The sequence below is a fragment of the Platalea leucorodia genome (genome assembly GCF_965183815.1).
Source record: "Platalea leucorodia genome assembly, chromosome: 3".
NCBI lineage: Eukaryota > Metazoa > Chordata > Aves > Pelecaniformes > Threskiornithidae > Platalea > Platalea leucorodia.
This window is the reverse complement of record NC_138825.1, coordinates 111,786,398-111,806,998: the sequence shown is the minus strand read 5'-3', so window position 1 is coordinate 111,806,998 and position 20,601 is coordinate 111,786,398. Positions and strand designations below refer to the sequence as shown.

Here is a 20,601-nt window from a genome sequence, read left to right as displayed (position 1 = left end):
TCATTTGTTATTCCATTACAGCACAGTAGCTAAGAGCCTAACTGTAGTTTTTTTCTGTAAGAATGCGCATTATAACTTTCTATATATCCGCAGGTTTTAGGACCTGCCCCAAAATGGTGTTCCTTCTTGGACAACTTGACTGAAGAACTGGAAGAGAATCCAGAGAGCACAGTTTATGATGATTACAAATTTGTTACCAGAAAAGACCTTGAAAATTTAGGTAAGACAGTTGAATCTCCTTTTTAGCTGACTTTTGTTCAGCTTTTGATCATTTACGCATGTAAGTTTTGTAATTCCACGTGATGTATGAGGAGTGTTGAAAATTCACTGGTAGTAGTTTCATCCAGTCGTCTTGGTTATTAATATACCAGAATGATGGCTTTATGTTCTTTGGTTCCCAACCAGTGCAACAGTAGATATTTGTGTTTCTCAGATTTTTATCTCAAGAAGATGATTGATAATTGCTGATTTAGTATGTCTAGGAATCTGTTGTGTATGCTTTCATACACTAAGTGGAAGGCATAAGAAGAGAAGTTGGTGTAGTTTTCAAACTATTTTTGAGGTGCTCAAATAGTATGATGGAACTCGCAGCAAAATTAGGAAGATTCACCTGCCAAAGGCTACCCTAATTGAATATAGTAATTTCCAGAAAACACAAATTGTACTAGGGCTAATAGAAACAGTTTCAAGGAACTACAGTGCTGAAAATTATATAGCAGAGAAGGTATTCATGCTTCTTCCAAGGTAGTTAGTCCTTTTTCTGTCCATTATGTGTTTTGATTGCAGTGTTTTGCTCCAGTTCAATTTAATTAATTTACCTCTGAATATGGGAGTTGGGTTTGGCCTGGCAGGAGGCCATACAAGGAGGAGGTCATCCAAAGTACCTGCATATTCAGTGTTAGTGTTCTAGAGTAGGTGGACTGAATGTAGCCCGCAGACCCCTATCCCAGTCATAAGGGAATAAGGCAATGTAGTATTATCTACACAGACACTTGACTGGGAATAGTTATTCTGCTTTAAATTCACTATAACTTGGTAAAATTCATTTCCCCATAAATGCAAGCTTTCAAATGAAGAACCAGCTTAAGGGTTGCTTTGTATTTCATATGTCAGGGTTGCTTTGTATTACTAGCCATTAGCTGGAGTACTCTCATGTTGGAATATGCAGGAAGATTGTTTCCTGGAAACAGTTAAAAACATTTTTAGAGATAACTTTGCTTTCTGAGATGCACAGTGGTTTCTAACTTTTTTTTTGCCATTTAGTTCTAGAAGTTTGTTAATTCTTAATTTCTAAGGATTTGGGGTCTGTAGAGGATATTTTGGTATAAAAAGCTTTTCCTTTTCTCAGTCTTGGAATTTTGTGAAGATACATGGGAGGAAAATCAGAGAACTCTTAAGTATTTTCATTCTTACTTAGGTTAGGGCCTAGGGTGACAGTTTTATGACCTGATGTGGTACTGTATTTTTTTCAACATGTTGATTCTTCAAATATAGTGACCCAAGGCAAAACTCTCTAATTAAAAACATCTCTATACCACACTAAAAAAAGTGATTGTCAAACATCTATGGACTTTCAAAAAAATGCTCTCAAATTTTTCTTTGTAAACTTTTATGGAGCGTAGTGCATGTGGGCATTGTTAAAAAGTGCACAGTAACATGTATTATGACAAGAAAAATGGATTTTGTTACTCTGAAGAAGCTCAAATTTCTTGCTGGCCACACTGCATTTTTTTTTTTTGCGGTTTTACTTAGTCTTGATGTAATGGATATGACTTAGATTGATGTGTTGCATTGACAGTGTTTGTTTGTCTTGAACTGGGTAAGTGAAGTGGCTAGTTTGGAATAGGAGTTCTTTATATATGAAAGCTCTTTGAAATCCTCTGTAACTTTTTTTCCCAGGCCTTGCTCATCTCATTGGATCATCATTGCTCAGAGCGTATATGCATGGCTTTTTCATGGACATAAGACTTTATCATAAGGTAAATAGGGCTGATGCTTGTCAATTTTTACTCTTAACAATAAAATATGTGTGTTGGGTTTTTGTTGAGGGTTTTTTAGTGGTGTTTTGTTTTGTGGTTTTTTTCCTCCAAATAACAGACTGTGTCCTGTATTAATGGTATTTTCTTTTTACTTCCTCCTACTTGTTCAAAGGCAAAAATGATGGCCAACCCCTTTGCCTATGAAGAATATAGAAGAGAAAAAATAAGGCAGAAGATAGAAGAAACACGTGCGCAGAGAGTTCAACTAAAGGTAAATCCTGTAAACAATTAATATACTTCTGGGAAAACTATTCATAAAGAGTAATGTATTCTTAAGTGTATCTCAGAGATGTAACGAATTAGGATTTGATTCCATTTGTCATCAGGGACCCAAAGTAATTTATAGAACTTTTTGAATGGAACTGTAAAATTCCCATGCGTGTGATTCCCACAGATGAGAAAGACTGATACCAAACTGTAAAAGAGCAGCTCTCATCACATTTGCCACTTGAGCAGATAACCCACTGGTAAAACTCGCAGTTTCTATTTCTGTCATCAAACTAAATGACTTAAGCCATTAGAACATAAAACATAATACTCTGGAAAGAGATATATGGAGATATATATATATATAAAAATAGTATTGTGTTTAGAACTAGTAGCTTTCTAGATTGAATTTGCTCAATATACAAGGAGAAATAATTGCTTTTAAAGTACTAAAGCTGATGCATTACAAGGAAAAAACAATACAGAAGTTCTGCTTAAATTTTCTCCAAGCGCTATTGCTTTACTAGTACCTAGAAATATTTGAAACCAGTCAAGGAGCTTTTCAGCAAGAGTTATAAGAATGAATAAGAATTCTATCTTCCCCGGACTTAACAAATGTAAAGCATGTAGGTTTTTGCATGTGTACGAGAGTAATTTACTGATTAATTGCTTTCCTCTCTTTAGAAACTACCAAAAGTCAATAAAGAGCTTGCACTCAAACTGATTGAAGAAGAAGGAGAAGAGCAACAGGTTACTAGAAAAAGGAAACAGAAGGTAAGCTTTTGTTTTGGAGACTTCTCTGACTGGGAACACAGAAATAGTAATGCTTACAGTATTGATTTTTTTTTTGTTGTTTGTTTGTTTGTTTGTTTTTGTTACCTGGCCAAACAGATTCAAAATTTGGTTGTTTCTGTTTCTCATAAATAACCTATTCTAGTAGGTGGCTTTAAGGTGGACTTCACTGTAGCTGCAGCACCAAAAAGTCCATGTAGTAACTCAAAGCTTAAAATGATGAAATACTCACTGTGAAGATTCTATGGGCTTCACAGGACTCCAGAAGCTAGAGAAATGCAGAGTCAATACCAAAGTTGTTCAAAAAAGACCTGTTGTTTGCACTTGTTGGTATTTTGGTGGTGACCATGACGAGATAGATGTTATCTGTAAAACTGAAGATACAATTGCCTTTCTTTGTGTACACAATTAACTACATTTTATAAAATAGCCAAAATGGTTCACTCTTATGCAACAGGAATTCTTCCTGGTGTTGAAAATAATCCAATTTTTATCCTAAGTGAAGTCTAAAGGAAAAAATGAGCTAATGTTTAATATTGGGGGGGGGGGGGCTTTCTATAGGTGCTCATTCTCACAGGAATATAGCATTCATGAAAGGCAGGCATTAGCTTCACATGGCATCTAATGAAATCCTGTGTGTTACAGTTAGCAGGAAGCATGAACTACTGAAAAAGTAGGTGGTGGTAAAACCTTAAATGCAGACTGTCTAAGCCAGTGTTACGATGGAAATATGAGATCAATAAATGGGGGCTGATTTTTCTAGGAGTATATATGGATTGTGTTATTAAGTGGACTAAAAAGAGTATACATAAAAATGCATGTCCTGGTTATTTTCCTGAAATGGCATTAGAGTCTTATGAAGAGCAATTTATTTTAGGCTTTGGGATTTAATTTTTGTCTGCGTGACTGCAAGTCACACATTTGCAACAGTTTCTGTGTTTGAAATTTACACTTGTTGTTTCCTGTATATTCCGCCCCCGCCCCGCTTCTTAAGTGACGATGAAAATTTAATGCTGGGGTGGGCTGAATGTGCTGGTATAACTTTGGCAATGTTGAAAGATCAGCTTTTTATAATAAAAAGCTATGTATTCAGTGATTTTAAAATGATGACAACAGGTATTTGCATAAGCTGAAATTGTAGCTTGAACTGTTCCTAATTGAACAGTAGCATAATTTACACTTAATTCATTTTACTTTGACATGAATGAAACTGCCTTTTCCATTCTGTGTGTGAGGGCAGTGAAGAAAAAGTGTTATAAGATGTATAGAAACACTTAGTCTTATGTATTTACAGTAAACCAGTAGTACCATTGCATAAAGACACGTTTACCCTGGTAATTTGTTGTACATGTTGTAGAATCATCCCCGTCTGGCAGGGTATTTGCCTTGGAGGTACTGCTGATTAGTCAATAGATATCAACACTTCTGCAGACAAGCTGTCTGAATGTATGAAAAACGTTAATTCAAAAATATTAGTAATTGTGTATTTAAGGTGTCTATAGTGTGCATAAAAAAGCTGTCGTGCTCACAGGTAGCTTAGAATGATATTTATTTGATCTTTGTGAAAGTAATAAAATGTAATAAGCATAAATCTTGATTTTATATAACCTGGAAGGATAAAGCAACTGGCATTTCACATGCTGGATTTGAGTTTTGTTTAATTAAAAAGGTGTTACTTACTTTACCAGTGTCTGTTTCAGAATTTTATAACTCACTCATGCTTTGCTTCTTTTCCAGAATCTGCCTAGCCTTCTCAAGGATGATCGTTTTAAGGTCATGTTTGAGAATCCAGATTTCCAGGTGGATGAGCAGAGTGAAGAATTTAGGCTACTTAACCCACTTGTTTCTAAGATAAGTGAGAAAAGAAAGAGGAAACTAAAGATCTTAGAGGAACTGGAAGCACAAGAACAGGTAAAATATTTTCCATTTGGATTAGGAAAAATCCATAGTTTTTTTTTCCTTTGTTTCAAGCATTCAGATTTTTCACCATAGATAGAAGATGGAAGCAATGCAAGAATGTCTTATCAGCTATAGTAATTAAGTGTAATTTGTAATGTTATCCTAGTTTTTAGATATGAACAATATTGTGTCTACATGAATATAGGTTTGAAAAATATAAAGCGTGTAGGTGGAAACAATTTTATAATATATCTTCTGCTTCATTTGCTGTTACTGCCTTTGTTTAAATTTTAGTTCTCTTCAGCTGCATCTATGTAAAAGCTGTCACGTACTCTAATTGCAGGAATGGTTTGAAAAGAAAATGAGTTGATGATCTCTTATTTTATGCTATTTTTGTCTGCAGGAAGAGGAGGAAGAACCAGAAGGAAAAGCAAGTGATGCAGAAAGTTCTGAGAGTTCAGATGATGAAAAAGGCTGGGTTGAAGAGGTCAGGAAACAGCGCAAGCTTCTGCGCCAAGAGGAAAAAGTAAAGCGGCGGGAAAGGCTCAAGGAGGATCAGCAAACATTACTGAAACCTCAGTTTTTTGAGATTAAAGAAGGAGAGGAATTCAGAAGCTTCAAAGACTCTGCCAAAAAACAAAAATTAATGAAGTAAGACTAATGTTCCTATTTTAATAGCTGGGGGTGGACAATTCTCAAGTATTTCTCTACAATGCAGGCCAGTGGCATTTTGGCTTGGAAGCACTTACTAGTAAAGCCACATCTGGCAATTCAGGAATATAACTTAAAGCGACATAGTTGTTGAAAGCTTTTGTTTTGTAGTTAAACAAATATAATGTTTGAAGTATGGCAGAGAGACAACACAAATGAGATGAGTAAGAGATTAATATTCTGAGCCAGAGTTGGGGATCCATTACTCAGTGCTGGTGAACTGCTGCTCTCACAAATAACAATGCTGGTGTCTGTGAGACTGGTTGTGTTTCTCCAGTGTCAGTATGAAGTTGACAGTCTGGATGTTTTTCATCTGACCATCTAAAAGGATGTAGAATATTGCATGACTAGTCATTGGTTTGGGGGTAGGATCAAGGTGGTAAAAGAAAAACTGTTTTGTCTGAGTATTTTTATGGCATCCAGAAACTTTCAAAAAACTACGCTGTTCTTATATTGTCAGGTCTCACTATTTCTGTTTTTCTTTTTGCAATACAAAAAATCAAACCTTTTTATTTTAATTTCTTTAAATTGGTGATCAACTGAATTAATTGTGTACTATGTAAAGAGCACATCAAACTAAAGGACTTGGGCTTGAGGCGCTTAATGCCTACAAAGCTCATTGATATTTTTTTTCAGAGGTGAGTTGAGCCCTTCAGAAGCTGAGATTTAATAGCCTTTTATCATTTGGAGCGCAGAGACTAGTATTAAAACCTTGAAAGACAGTAGCTTCAAAGTTCTTGCAGCACACTGGATGCAGAGCAGAATTTTGACTAATGTTGGAAACAAGTTGCTGGGCTAGATGGATCTCGTAATAGCCATTATGTTTTTACGTAGAATGAAACGATACAGTCAAAGAAAAGGAAGTGAATAATATATATAATGGGGCTGTTTCTTTATGTCACTAATGACTGACTCTACAACCTAGTTGTTTCATGGTGGATTTTTCTGGAGATATGTTAAGAAACATTTGATAAAAGTTCAGCCTGTTCGTTAAACGTGGAAGTTTTTAACTGGAATTACCATGTCAAATGGTCTTTAAGTATTACTGAGACAGTGTTTCTACAGTAGTCTAGTAGTCTATGGTTTCCATGTTGTACCTGTAAGACCTCTTTAAATAGAAGTAGTAGTTTTTATAAGTTGGGATTTATAGCAATTCTGCAGAACTGATTCCCAAGTTTTCCTTAGCTGTTTTCTATCAGCAAGCATTTTCACACAGGGGTTTTTTTGTTCTCTATACTGAATGTACCCACTCATTCTGGACTCTAACTTTTAGATTTCTCCCTCAACTTTTTTCTGATTATTTTTCTTTCTTTCTTCCGGAAGATGAAGCAACTTTGTCCTTTTGTCAGTTTTTCTTCTTTGTCAGGAGAAAATCCACTCTGGACACTCAGACAGAGTATTGTAGGTTAAGGATATTTTTTTACATTGTACTTGGATTTATAGTCATGTTAGCAAGTGACTGGAAAGGAGCCTGAAACAGTGGTCAAAAGGCACTGTATTCTCATTGCCATTGAAATACTTCCCTAAAAGGCAGTATGGCTGCAGCCTACTCACATACCGTTCTTTTACACAAATTCAGCTGCTGACCTCTGAAGGCAATTCTCAAGGACATTCAATTTGAAGTATTAAGATTTCGTTCTGTTCAAAACATGGAAGGCTTAAGTGTGAACAAGGATACTGAAAGTTAAGTAAATAAACCAAGACAGGTGTAAGGAAGGAAAACATTTAGAAAAAATTAGTACAGTGTGACACAGGACAAAGTAAATTCTTTCCTTTTGGTGTATAGAGGGAGGAAAATCGTTGCTTCAGCTTGGGAAAAATGAAAGCAGATACCACAGACCTGTCCAGTGGATGGAGGAATATCAGTGATGACATAAACCGTGGAAAGACTTTTAAAAGACTGCTTTTAGGGAAAAGAAGTTGTCTTAAGGTTTGCTGCTAATTCTGTGCAGAATATTTTGCAAGGTATGATGCATAATTAGGGTGGCTTACGTTAGATGCCTCTGTGTGGTAGATGCACAGATGGTATGTAATGTAAAATGTTTAAAAAAAAAACAAAAAAAAAAAACAAAAAAAAAAAAACAAAGGAGAGAAAATTAAGGATAGAATAGGATGACAAAAAAAAATGGATGTGACAGCATTACATCCTTCATGTTTTCTGAGTTGCTGTCATTGAATTGTCTTTCCATAATTTTTTTTTATTTTTGTCTAAGCAATTAGCTGTGTACTCACTGATCCCACTTGTGCTCATCCAAGCATTGTTCTTAGTATGGAGCTTGATACTCCTCAAATTCTTAGCAGACATTTAAAAATTAACAGCTGGTATCTGTTTCTTATAACGTATAGCTGATACGGTTCTGTAATCATAATGACTTAGTCTGTGTTGTGAGCTAGCTTGTTTGGTTAATAAGCATTTTTACATATTAGAACTTTATGAAGAAAATACCTAGATATGTTTTCTGCTGCCCTTATTCAGTGATAAGTAGTCAGCATAAAAATAATTAATTCAAGTAATGTACTGAAAATTGGAAAGACTGTAGTGGCATGTACAATCTGGTGAGGCTGGCATGTTTGTCTTTGATTTGATTTAGCCAAGTTATGGAATGATGGTCTGTGACCAATATAATTAAGTACCTTAATACCTTCACTATGCATTTAATGGCTAGGTATTCTTTTTTTCTCTAATCGTATAATGTTCTACCTGAGGAAACAGTTTATGACTTATATAAAACTGGGTGTTTCTTTTGACATGTTCCTGACTCAGCACGGCTCCAAGCCCAACTTCTAAAGCAGTGGTGCATACTATAAATTTCTTCATAGACCAACAGTCTACGCATGTCTTTGTGCAGGAAAACTGCAAAATTTACTCATAGTTGTAAAAAACCGCCTTGTCTCAAATCCGTCTACATTTCATTTTCCGCTTTTGGACTCTTACGCTTACACATGAAAACCTGCAAAACTTTTCTTTGTTTACTTACCGCTTAAGTTCCTTACATAGTAACTTAAAAGGAATCAGTAAAAGGAAAGGGTTTTTATCAGTGTGCTAAGAGCTCTTTTGATTTTCTTGATGTCCCTTTTAAAGGTTTGTTATGGAAGTTAGAGCATGTCAGAATTAAGAACTCCAGTAGTCATACTTTACAAAGTATGACAGTCAATGTATATGTCTTCAGAGGTGGCCAAGAAAGTTAACAAAAGCTAACAAAAGCATAATTGGCATTCCTAGGTATTGCTAAAGTAAAACATCAGAAGTCCTGAAAAACTCTTCTCTCTATAATGAGGGGAAAAAAGAAGTGCCTGGGCAATTTTTTTGTTTGTTTTTTACTGTAGGACAGGGGAAGTTGCTTTTAATAACACTGTTAATGTATCCCTTGAATCAATTTGTTGAGGATGATTAAAAAAAAAAAAAAACAAAAAACAAACAAACAAAAAAAAAACAAAAAACAAACAACAACAACAAAAAGACCTAGCTGTTGGAAATGTTTGTGTATCAGTGTGTGCAATTCACTATCATTTGAGGTCTGCGCATTTTCAGATAAATATAGCCATACCTGCAATTATTCAGTAGAATTGCAACTCCACAGTGCTTTGCATCTCCTCATTTTAGTTTTTCTCCTGACAGAAGCAGTATCTAGGCAGTCATGCTAAATAATTGCTGGGTAGTAGCCATATTTCTCCAGTTCACTTTCAAAGGGGAGAAAAATGGGACTTCACTTGAATGTAGAAATCCCACCACAATGTCAGTGACTGATCTTCTGCCATAGTTAGCTCTAAGGCTTAGCTTGTCTTCCCGATTCGCACAGATGGAACAAGTTTTTACATGTACTCAATGAAAAATATACTACAGAAAAAAATACAAAGTACCTAGTCATGAGAAATAAAGTAATTCATGACAGTAATTTTTCATTGTTAATACGAAAAGTCTTTGTTACATAAAATGGCTCATTAACCAAAATTCAGCAGACTTCAGAGACTTCATGCATAGGCTCATCCATGAGCCCTTCATCCACAGAAATGCCATTGACTTTGGTGGCTGCTAAGTGTCTGTATTTTTAGGATGACTTATTTTCCACTTTAAAACTTGTACAAGAAATGTCTCTTAGCCCTCTTCAGAGAGATCTAACAGGGCACTAATAGCAGTATCTCAAATTGCAGAAACTAATTTCATTTACAGTTAGGCGAATGTTTTCTAAGCGCATCGCAGAGTGAGTTTGATCATACAAGCCATGTCACACTCTGAGGTGGCACTACCTATTTGTAGGGCCCACGTTATAGAAGAAGGACAAGCCATGTTAGGACTCACAGGTGCCTTTAGGGAGGCTGGCTGAAGCCAGCACCATCCCTGCCTGCCTGCTTCACCCCTCTGCTGGAGCCTATGCGGGAACAAGGTGTATTTCCATTCCTCAGCTGTTCCAGTTTGCAACCCAGCTTGTGAAGTCAGCAAGGGTGATATTAAATATCAGCTCACAACCTGGAGCAACTGGGGCACTTCCATGTGCCTTAGTTCATGTCCCTACAAAACCTCCAGTGGGGGAGAGCCGAAAGCAGTATCAGCTTCAGCCACAACAGCTACCTCCTCCTTAGAAATGCTGGAGTTCAGTGCCCAAGGGAGAGGCTCTATACCAGCTCGCTTGCAGAAACTAACTGATGAGCACCATGTGCTTGAAGGCGTATGCTCATGTGGAGCTCCTTTCTGGGGTCAGGGTCTGTCTTATTCATCATATTCACTTGTTTGCATTGTTTTTTTATTTAGAAAACTATTTGCGTTAGACTGTTACGGGCGCAGTGTCTGAACAGTCATTTGTATTTTGTCTTAAGTAGTTTGTCTCTATCAGTGAAATTATTCATTTGGTGATGACTTCGTTCTGACGTATAGTCAAGATTATTTCCTTCCCTCAGAAGTGTTTCCAGTTCAGAAATGATAAGATTTTAAGAAAACTGGTTATATCTAGCCTTATTTTTTTTTATTTATGTATGTATCTATTACTGCAGCTGAATATTCCTGACTTTTTCTAACATTTCATAGAAAACTATAGCAATAGAAGGGTGTGGTTTCTTTCTCAACTAGAGTCTTGTTGCTTTTTAGCAGAAAAAACAATGAACTTTACCTAAATTTTAAAATTGTTTCTACTGAAAGCAATATCTGGAGGGAATGATTTGAACTTGTGTTTCTTTTCTGTTTACTGAATGTTTATTTTTTAGAGTTATGGCATTTCAAGGTTTCAGAGAAATTGAGATTAGTTTTGACTGCCTTATCAGCCTTTATTATAGTAAAAAGATGGCAAGAATAGGGACTAATGTTAATTATTCTCTGCAGGAAAACTCTTGGAGATCGTTTAAAGCTTGAAGAAAAACTTGGCACGCTCAATGTGTCTGATACCACAGTAGGCAGCAAACAGGCAACATTCAAATTAAAGAAGGTGAGCTATATATATAATTTTTTAAGATAATACACAAGTAACTTTAGTTTTTGCATGAAAGAACAGGAACTTTAAAACCGTCAAACAAATGTCCCTCTTCATTTCTTTAGAAGCTGCCAGCCCCTCTGCTTCTTGCCAAGAGACTGAAAGCCTCCGGTAGTACTCTGTGTGTTTATACCCTTATAATTCAGGCAGCACTCATAAAATCTTGTGTTCCGGTGGAAAATACTGGCTTCCATCTTTTAATAGTTTATTTGCAGACATACAATCAGAAGCTTGTGACCTTACCTGACTTCTGTGCCAGGACTTATCAGATCTTGGTCTGCCAGTCCAAATGCAACAAGGATGCTGTAGGTGACAGGCTTTCTCTTGGTTGATAATGTTGCTAGGTCTTGGCATGAAAAAAAACGGAGCTCCTAACCACTTTTTTCATTGAACTTCTATAACACAGATCACAAGAATGAGCTCTGGTCCTGTTCTACTTGCCAAATTCCATTTGAAGTATGTAGTTGACTGCTGCCTATCTACCTTTCCCAAAGGGTTTTTATTGTCCGTGCTAAGGAATTTTGTAGATCGCAGACAGGTGATTACTTTGTAGTGTGGGCAGAGTTAAATGCATGTGTGCATCTGCTACTGCTGTAGAACACTTAGGGATTTTTTGCTAGATAATTGCTTTAGAACTGAGCAGAGGATGCATTATAAAAGCTGAAGACCCATATTAATTGATACTTGAGCTGACAAAATGTACTTAAGTTAAAACTGGTTTTCCTCAGGTAAGCCTTTTTGCTATAATACATTTCTTCTTACCAGTGGTCAAATATTATTGTCACTGGTAAAACTGCTGTCACAAGAATAGCTAAGTAGTTATTTGATTGTCACATTGGGTATGCCTGAAAAAAAATTTTTAAATAACCAAACTTATTGGACTATTTCTACCTTACTTGGTTTACCTGATTACTATCTGTTTGCAGATGTCCTTTTTCATCTGTTTTTGATTCCTGTGTTGCTGGAATTTAAAATGTGTTGAATGTGGAATAAGTCACAGATTCCTCTGCAGTGCTGTGTAGGATAACCATTCTGGGGATCTTACCGACTGCTGTAACTGATATGTTAGTGCCTTGCAGCTAATACAATGGGCTTTGCAGGGCTTCGAAAGCACAGTCTTTTTTATAGTAGCTTTAGCTTAGCGCAAAGCCACAAGGTTTCTTGCAGTTGGTGGTCAACAATGAACTGTCACCTTTTGCTAACAGTTTTGTGAAGATTTGGGAGTAAGACAGATATGGCAATGGTTCAGAATGCCACTTTTACTTGATTCCATCAGATATGCTATAGCTTTGAGGTTTTTTTTAAAATTCTGTCGCTGCTAACGTATATGGATTTTTTTTTTCTGACTGTTAACTGGTGTTGCTTTATTGAAATACATACGTTGTGCTCATTTGCATTAAAAAGATTTTTAAAAGTCTAATTAAAAGAAAAATAATGCATCCACAGTGGAGATCTTTTCCCCTATCAACAGAATAGCAAAATAAGACTTACAAGTCTTCTCTCAAATAAACAGACCCTATGTATATATTCTGAAGTCCTAGGGAATGGAGCAGGGAGAGCTAGGAAGAAGTCACCCTATGCAGTATGCTGTGTCTTGATGCTCCTTTTCAGAGGATGAAGAGATGAAGTCGGCAAGCCGAAGAAGGGATTTACGTGTTACTTGGATCATCACCTTCTGCTTTGTGATGCCCTTTCCTTAAAGTGCAGGTGTATTTAGGAGTAGGTAGAAAGATTTAGTGGGGGAGAGAATTGGGCTTCCATGGGATTGGTATCACTCTACTGTGTAAGTCGGTGGAATTGAGACTGAACTCGGCTGCTACAGTTGTGGTATGTTAGCAGCCTCCCAAATGCCCAGCAACCACTGACGGATCCAGTGATGAAATTGTTTGTCATTGGTATTTCACATTTAGTTTTCAGGGGATTTTAGTATGGTTCCTACAGTCATGGCATCCTGTTCTTCAATTTCAGCATGCTTTATCGTAGCAAATATAACAAAATAGCAGGGTTTCTAAAATACCTAAGTACTTACACTACTAGGGAGGTATAGAGGACATTTAAAAAAAAAAAACAAAAACAAAAAACGAAGCTTCAAATGCAAATCAAGATCATTCCATTTCAATATACTAGCGGTAGCAGTAAGCATTATATTAAGTAAGATTTCTCAAGACCAGTTCAGACAAAATCTGGAGACAGAGAGAAACTACTTACATTTTCACATAGTTGGGTTTCTTGTTTCCCTACTTGCAGTGGAAACAGGAGCCAATAAATTTCAACAACATCTAAAGACCACTAGCTTTTATTACCATGATACTGGTATGGGCTTATTGCTACATTTGGTAAATTGGTTCACATCTCACCTCAGCCAAAATGTTGTCTCTGCATGCAGATCTCTAGCTCAAGTTTAAATAGTACTTTAATGGGAGATGCAGGAAGAGATGGGCTGATGTATGAATGCTGCTGATTACAGAGTTAGATGCAGTGGGGATACAGCTGCATATCCAGTAATTCTGTCACACTTAATGCACTTATCCTGTGCTGCTGTTGAAACTGCTGTAATTGCTGGAGTACTTTATAACATGGACTGTTGCCTGAGCTTGGCTAGTTCAAGTCTGCTAGTTCTAGTTTATGCTTAGTTTGAAGACAAGCCTTAGTCTTCCAAAGAAAATAGTTTATGGCTGTAAGAGCCATTTCATCTAATGTGGTATGTAAATGAAACCCTTTCAGCATGTTTTTTGATGAAGAGGAAAAACATTAATAGAGCATGTGCCACAGGAGCAGAGATTTTAAATTATTTTCATGTGGAAAGTCTTTCTAGAATTGCATACAGCATATCAGACACTTTCAAGAACCTCTAAGAACACTTTTTAGAAAACCTGTATGTTTCAGCAAATTTAACTAATTGTTCTGTCTTTTTAAACTGCATTTGTGCACATATTAAATGTGGTAATACTAGTTAACCAAAGTAGATACTAAATAGCCTCAAATTGTGTTCTACCTTCCTAAGGGCATTAAAACATAAATTCTGGAGTGTAATTTTACAGTCTATTGTTAGACATTGGTTTTCATCTGAAATACGTGATTTTATTCACTGTTTTTCGATTTCTTTGTTTTAAATGTTTGCTCTGAATTACTTGGAATGATAATGCCTAGGGATACCCAGAATCAACAGGTATGGTGTAAGATAAGATAGCATGGGACCATTTACAGTAACATTTCCAGATTTCCCTTATGGAATTCTGACTTGATATATAGATACTTGAACAATGAGGTGATATGTAAGTTTACAAGAACCTAAGTCTATTTTTGTTTTAATATTCCAGTCAGAGCAGCAAAAGAAACAGCAGGAGGCTGAGAAACTACATCGTCAAGAGAGGAAAACTCTTAGGCGTTCTGCTAGTCATCTCAAGAGCAAACGTGGAAGAGGACGACTGTTTCGTTGATTTATTTTATGTTAGTTTTTTAAGAAACTTCTTTTATCTCATTTTTCATTTGAAAAAGGGACTTTTTAAAATTGGGACAGAGTACCAATGTATTTGTATTTTGATTCATTGATGGACGCAAAAACCAGAACGTGCTAAACCCTGTGTTAATTACTGAAAAGTTTATGAATGTAGAAGTATTGACCAAAGGACACTATGACTATGGTGTATTATAAGCTCCAGTGTGAATTGTATTTGTGCAGAAATCACCAGCAACTGGTTATTGTGTAACCCTGGATGTTTTCTATACAAGAATTTATGTATACAACGAGGCTGCCTGTCCTTTATTTAACTGAAGAGCTGTGGGATTTTGCTTTCTGAAATGTTTTATTTGTGGCTGCTTAGATAGAAGATCAAGGGTAAGTTATTTTGTCTAAAATCTTAACTTTACAAGGGCACAAAAATTTTTTCTTTTATGGTTCTTGAAGGATGACATACAATTGTGTTTTTCAAAAACTGACATTGGCTTTGTATTCTTGGGTTGCCTTAGTAGGCAGGAGGAGGTACAAATGGGTGTCATGAGGGCATTTGAGAATGCCTGATTTAGGTTCCTCTAAGTCATTCTATAAGGAAACCTCACTTGCCACACCGATGTACAAAGGGGAATCTCTGAAGGATAGTCTCATTAAGTTAAATTTTATGAATATTGCCTTTACTCAGAATCCTTAGGACCAGGTTTAATATGTTTTGGTAAGCCAGCCATGGTTCAACATAGGTCAAGTGGTGTATGTTCACATAACAAGCACATTAAGGCCATGCCAGTAGCCTCCTTTCTTCAAAAAGTTAGTTTAGTTAAATAACTTAAGAAACTAGAACCTGTGTTAAGGAAATGATTGATTCTTTTCTATGTCTTCTTTTTGATTTCCAACAGAATGCTTGTTGCTAACCAGGATACAGCATCTCTTCTTGATTTTTATCTTGCAAACCCATCATTGAAATAAGTAGATCACTACTTAAGCAAAGAAATTAATTTTTACCTTTGATCCTAAAGGAGCTTTGTTTGTTGCTTTTTAAAAGGCTTTATAAATTGTCTTTTTGCTAAATCCAAGAAACTGTGAACTTTGGATCCAACAAGAATCAGTGAAGCTCCCTATCACTGTAAATCTTTTGAAGAGACTTAGAGGTTCTTAAGTGTTTTGCTTCATAAACCAGAGAGTTTATTAATCTGGTCAGGTCTCCTGGACAGTATTTACCATAGAATTTTTGCAGTTATTTCAGTAAAAAGCTTCGTTTCTTGTAGCCTGATGCTTTTTTTTTTTTAAGATGGTAGAATAATCAGTCACATGGTTAAATTTATCTTCTTCTCCCTGTTGTAATTTTACCTGCTTTAATTCCTTGCTTCTGTTTTCAATTGTATCATTTCCTTTAATTTAAAAATGTCTTTTGCACTTGGTATTTTCATCTTTAAAATGTACATTGTAATCATCAACTCTCTGTCTTTGTATTCAACTAAAGGATGAGTCTCTCAATACCTGTTTTTTACCTCTGGCTGTCAAATTTCTGCATTGTCCATGAGCTTCTCATGCTTTCTATTTAACACAGAACTATCCAGTATTCCAATGTCTTCTTCAATGACTTCTCTTTAGCCACTGAGAAAGTGGAATGCAGCTGTGATTGCTGCAGGGTATGTCCCTCTTTTTGGAGTCTTATCTTTTGATAACATTCAAGCCTTTGAAATCCAAGTGCAATGACAAGTTAAAGTTTGTACTAGTGCAATGTCTTTCCCCTGGAGCACTGTGTTATCTCTTACAAATTATCTGCCTGCAATTCAGGTATGTTCGCTTCATACACATGGCTATATTGAACGTGGAAAGATTAATGGTGGAAACTTGCCACTGTTCTGGTTGATATAGGGAGAACTGGGAATTAGATGGACATAACTGGCACTGTAAGAACAGGAGTTAGGAGTTTCCTCCTTCTCATGGTAGGCCTAAATCCCGTTATGTTTGATCAAGAGCTAGAGGTGCATTTATGCTTTAAAGCATCCTTATTTCAGCAATGATTTTGTTGGCTATCCAGAGCAGTAAAAAAAATCTAGTTTGTATGCGGGATAGTAGTGAACTGGGTTTGAAATGCTTAATTTTCAGCTTAAAAAAAAGTGTGTTTCTTCTGGTTCGAGATTCTCCTGACTGACACTGGTTTAGGTCAGTTTATGTTTTGTTTTTCATGCACTTATGAAGTACCTTGTTATGATAATACTGATCATGTATTTAGGTTGGAGCCTGTGTGATTAAAGGAATATACTTGGTACTGTTAGAGAGAAGGCACATGCAAACTGTCCTTAGCACACCATTTATTTCACATAAAATATATTTGGGATGCACTTTAAGCGGTGTTTAAATATATACTAGGCATAACCAGCGAGATGCCTGGAAAGATAGGGTGGTGACTGTGATTTGAATAATATAGGAAGCAAATGTGGAAACTGGAAGACAGGTTTGGTGTACTTTTCGTAACTTAGGTTGTTTAGAAGATACTCTACAATACTCCCTACTGTTTGGGGTTTCCAAAGCACTGCAGGCTTTGCCTGTAAGTGTGCTGTATTTTTATGTGTAATGTGTATAAACTCTCTCTGTACAGAATCTTTCTAGAATAAGCCTAATTAGAGATAGAAGCGCGAGTAGTAGATACCAGACATTATGGAGAAGAATCCTAGAAAATTGGAGGTCACAGATAGCATTTGTGAATGAGAACATTAGAGTTGGCTCACGAACCTGAATATTCGTGAATGGCATACGTAACTTGACCGGTTGTGATGTGCCCCTTCAAGGAGGGAGACTGTACTCTGTTGTAAACATGTCTGCTTGTCGAAGGTGAAGAGGCAAAGCTCTATGCAGTCTCCATCTTACCATAACTGAATTTGTGCTCTACTAGATAACCAGTGGCTGATGCAGATTTTGAAAGACCAGAGAGAAGTAACCAGAAATAGGTCTGCAGTGCTGAAGGTGTTTTCCTGCTGTGGCTATATTCTTGAAGAAAGCACACATCGTTCTAATACAGGCAAATGGATACCCAGCAGGTCTCTAAAACAGAAAGATAGTATATGATTTTAAAGTTCATGGAATCGTTTAGGTTGGAAAAGACCTTTAAGATCATCGAGTCTAATCATTAACCTAGCACTGCCAAGTCCACCACTAAACCATGTCCCTAAGCACCACATCTACACGTCTTGTAAATACCTCCAGGGATGGAGACTCAATCACTTCCCTGGGCAGCCTGTTCCACTGCCTGACCACCCTTTCGGTGAAGAAGTTTTTCCTAATATCCAACCTAAACCTCCCCTGGCGCAGCTTGAGGCCGTTTCCTCTCGTCCTATCACTTCTCACTTGGGCGACGAGACCAACCCCCACCTCCCTACAACCTCCTTTCAGGTAGTTGTAGAGAGCAATAAGGTCTCTGAGCCTCCTCTTTTCCAAACTAAACAACCCCAGCTCCCTCAGCCGCTCCTCATAAGCCTTGTGCTCTAGACCCTTCACCAGCTTCGTTGCCCTTCTTTGGACACGCTCCAGCACCTCAATGTCCTTCTTGTAGTGAGGGGCCCAAAAAATTGAACTAATATTGAATCTCGTGCTGCTTTTTCCCATGAACCAGCAGCTGCTTAGAATCAGTGGTACTCAGAAAAGTGGATTTCCTAGTCTTGATCTGACTATTAAATCTTTGAAAGAGGGCGGTGTTCTTTATATGTTGCTCACTTTGGTCAGGAGGAGTGTTAGATGTTTGCATTTTGCTAACAGTGAGGCATGGCTCTTCAGGGTGTCCAGCACTGGAACTCTGGAACACAGGTGAGCTATAGTTGGCGGGCTGTGCCACGCTGCCTGGCACGCATTCGAGCCCAAGAGCTTTTTGGTGAAAGAAGGATGAAGATTCATTGCAAGCCTTGCTTTTGAGGTATCAGGGAGCAGGAGGAGCGGGCAGCTCTATGAGGGAAGGCAGGCTGGGAGCTCAGGGTGACGAGGCAGGCAGGGGCAGTGGCCTCCCTGACAGGAGGTGCAGTCCTGGAGTTATCAAACAAGAAGAGCAGTAGGGTGACAGCCATGAGGTTCAACCCACAGACCAGACAGACAAGTCCATAACGACAAGGCAGGTCCAGGGTCAAGTGAGCAGGTCGGTATCTGTGAGGTACTTGGGCAGGCATGGGCACGCCTGCAGCATAGCTTAGGCGAGGACTAAGGGTGATGGGGCTCCCAAGCAAAGCAGGGGCAGGCCTCTGGCAAGGCTGCTCAGAGCTCTTTCTCACACAGCTCTTCTCATAGCAGTCTGGTCCCGTTGTGCGGCCATACTGTTACCAGAGCTGGCTTTCAGCACAGACAGCCAAACCCTTGGCCAGGTGGGGAGAGGCAGCAGAGCCCTAAAGTCCCACGTAGGGACCTGGCATGAAGCGTGTTTACAATCTTGAGATTGATAAACCAGGTTCATGTCCTTGAACAGCTATCTGGGGGAGTATTTGGGACCTTCAGTAGAAGCTGACATATTAATGCAACATCATTGCAACCGATTAACTATATAATGCAACCAAAGCAGGCATTTCTTAGGTATCAACCTGATTACATCAACCTTTTTTCAGTCAGCAGTACTTCATTTTCCATACTGAGGAATCAGTATTGATCCAGTATTGCTATTCCTAGAAGCTGAGCAGCTGCTGGGATCCTTTTTGACATTTAAGGTTCATACTCTAAGGTAAGAGTGATCAGATGCTGTAGCCTCGTGGAAACCCTGATTGTTTCATACATATGAGAAGTCAGTCATGAGAATCAGGTTAAAAACTCCCTATAAAAAAATTTACGGATAGTGGTTAAATGTGAGTGAAATACTGGCAAGATAAAGAAAAGACCTGGATCTGATGTGTCTCCTATACTTCATTACTTTCTTACTGCACAAGTAATATAGTTCACTTCAGATAGGTTATTAGTCATTGAACAAACATTGAACCAAAACTATTTGTGTAATGTTCTTTCCAAAATGCTATTACCAAGCCAAGAAGCATGCTGTGTTCCTGTGGCTGGTATAATTGTCTGAAATGGAGAGCATCCATCAGTTTATACAAAACAATGGAAGAATTTACTGTACCACACTGCTGATTTTTAATATCTGAACAAAATAGTGAAATATGATTTAAAATATTCCCCTGCATAAATAGCAAGTGTGTGTAAAATGTGTATACATGTTTTTATACTCATAGGGTTCGTTTATGGAGCTTAAAGTAGGTATGATTTGAGATTACCAGCTTCAGGAAGGGTTGCAAGGGAGGGTGTAACTTTTCAAATTACTCCATCTTGCTTTGGAGCAGCCTTTTATATTTGTGTTCATGTTTCCAGATGGGAAAGCAAGTAATAGACTTGAATTCCAGGAAGAGTGGACCAACTTTCAGATGCAGAAGGACAGTGAAGTAGTACAACAGCTTACCTGGGGAGGCTGTGCTATGTCCACTGGAAGACTTGCGATGTCAGATTAAACATCTGCAGGAACCCCACAGGTATAGCGGAGCCTGCCTTAGGAGGAGGAATGGATTAATGAACTTTAGAGGACCTCTCCAGCCCGATGACTCTATGATTGGTTGTAGGGCATAAGGAAGAGGCGCGCAGCATTAATTGACTGCAGTGCTTTTTCTTCTTTGTCCCATCCTTCAACTGAATCACTCACTAGTTTTTATTTTTTTATCTCTTTCATAAAGATTAAATACTTTTTTTGGCTTGTTTCCATAGCTAATACATTTTGTCTGATCTTGGGAAGTATGGGGTTTTTAAGCTGAATGAAAGCACATAAATCTATTAATAAACCTTAGCTCTTGATCGTTATCTCTGTGTTTCAAAGCCCATTGTACTCAACAACTGACTCTTTGTGATGAATATGAAGAAGTATTCCTATTCTACCACCAAAGCGAACAATTTATAGTACAGCCTGCAGAAAATAGTCAGATTTAGCAGAGCTTGAGGTTTATACAACCGGAGGAAAAAGGATTCCTGCATTTCAAAGACTCTGTAGATGGATAACTGTAAATCTTGCAACGTGGTT

The 20,601-nt window shown here is 37.5% G+C and overlaps 1 protein-coding gene across 5 annotated transcripts in view; it reads left to right on the top strand.

Annotated features, from left to right (window-relative positions):
• Positions 1–20,384, top strand: part of NOL10 (nucleolar protein 10) — a 61,740-nt gene extending 41,356 nt beyond the window's left edge. For 2 of the 5 annotated variants that reach the window (XM_082306646.1, XM_082306645.1), the window contains 8 exons: positions 94–220; positions 1,900–1,979; positions 2,152–2,250; positions 2,931–3,020; positions 4,776–4,949; positions 5,341–5,588; positions 10,963–11,065; positions 14,431–20,384. In XM_082306646.1, the coding sequence (XP_082162772.1) occupies positions 94–220; positions 1,900–1,979; positions 2,152–2,250; positions 2,931–3,020; positions 4,776–4,949; positions 5,341–5,588; positions 10,963–11,065; positions 14,431–14,550 (1,041 nt within the window). In that variant the 3' untranslated portion in view covers positions 14,551–20,384. The remainder of the gene's footprint in view (positions 1–93; positions 221–1,899; positions 1,980–2,151; positions 2,251–2,930; positions 3,021–4,775; positions 4,950–5,340; positions 5,589–10,962; positions 11,066–14,430) is intronic. The other 3 variants (XR_014227639.1, XR_014227640.1, XR_014227641.1) reach the window with 3 other exon arrangements.
• The last annotated feature ends 217 nt before the right edge of the window (positions 20,385–20,601 follow it).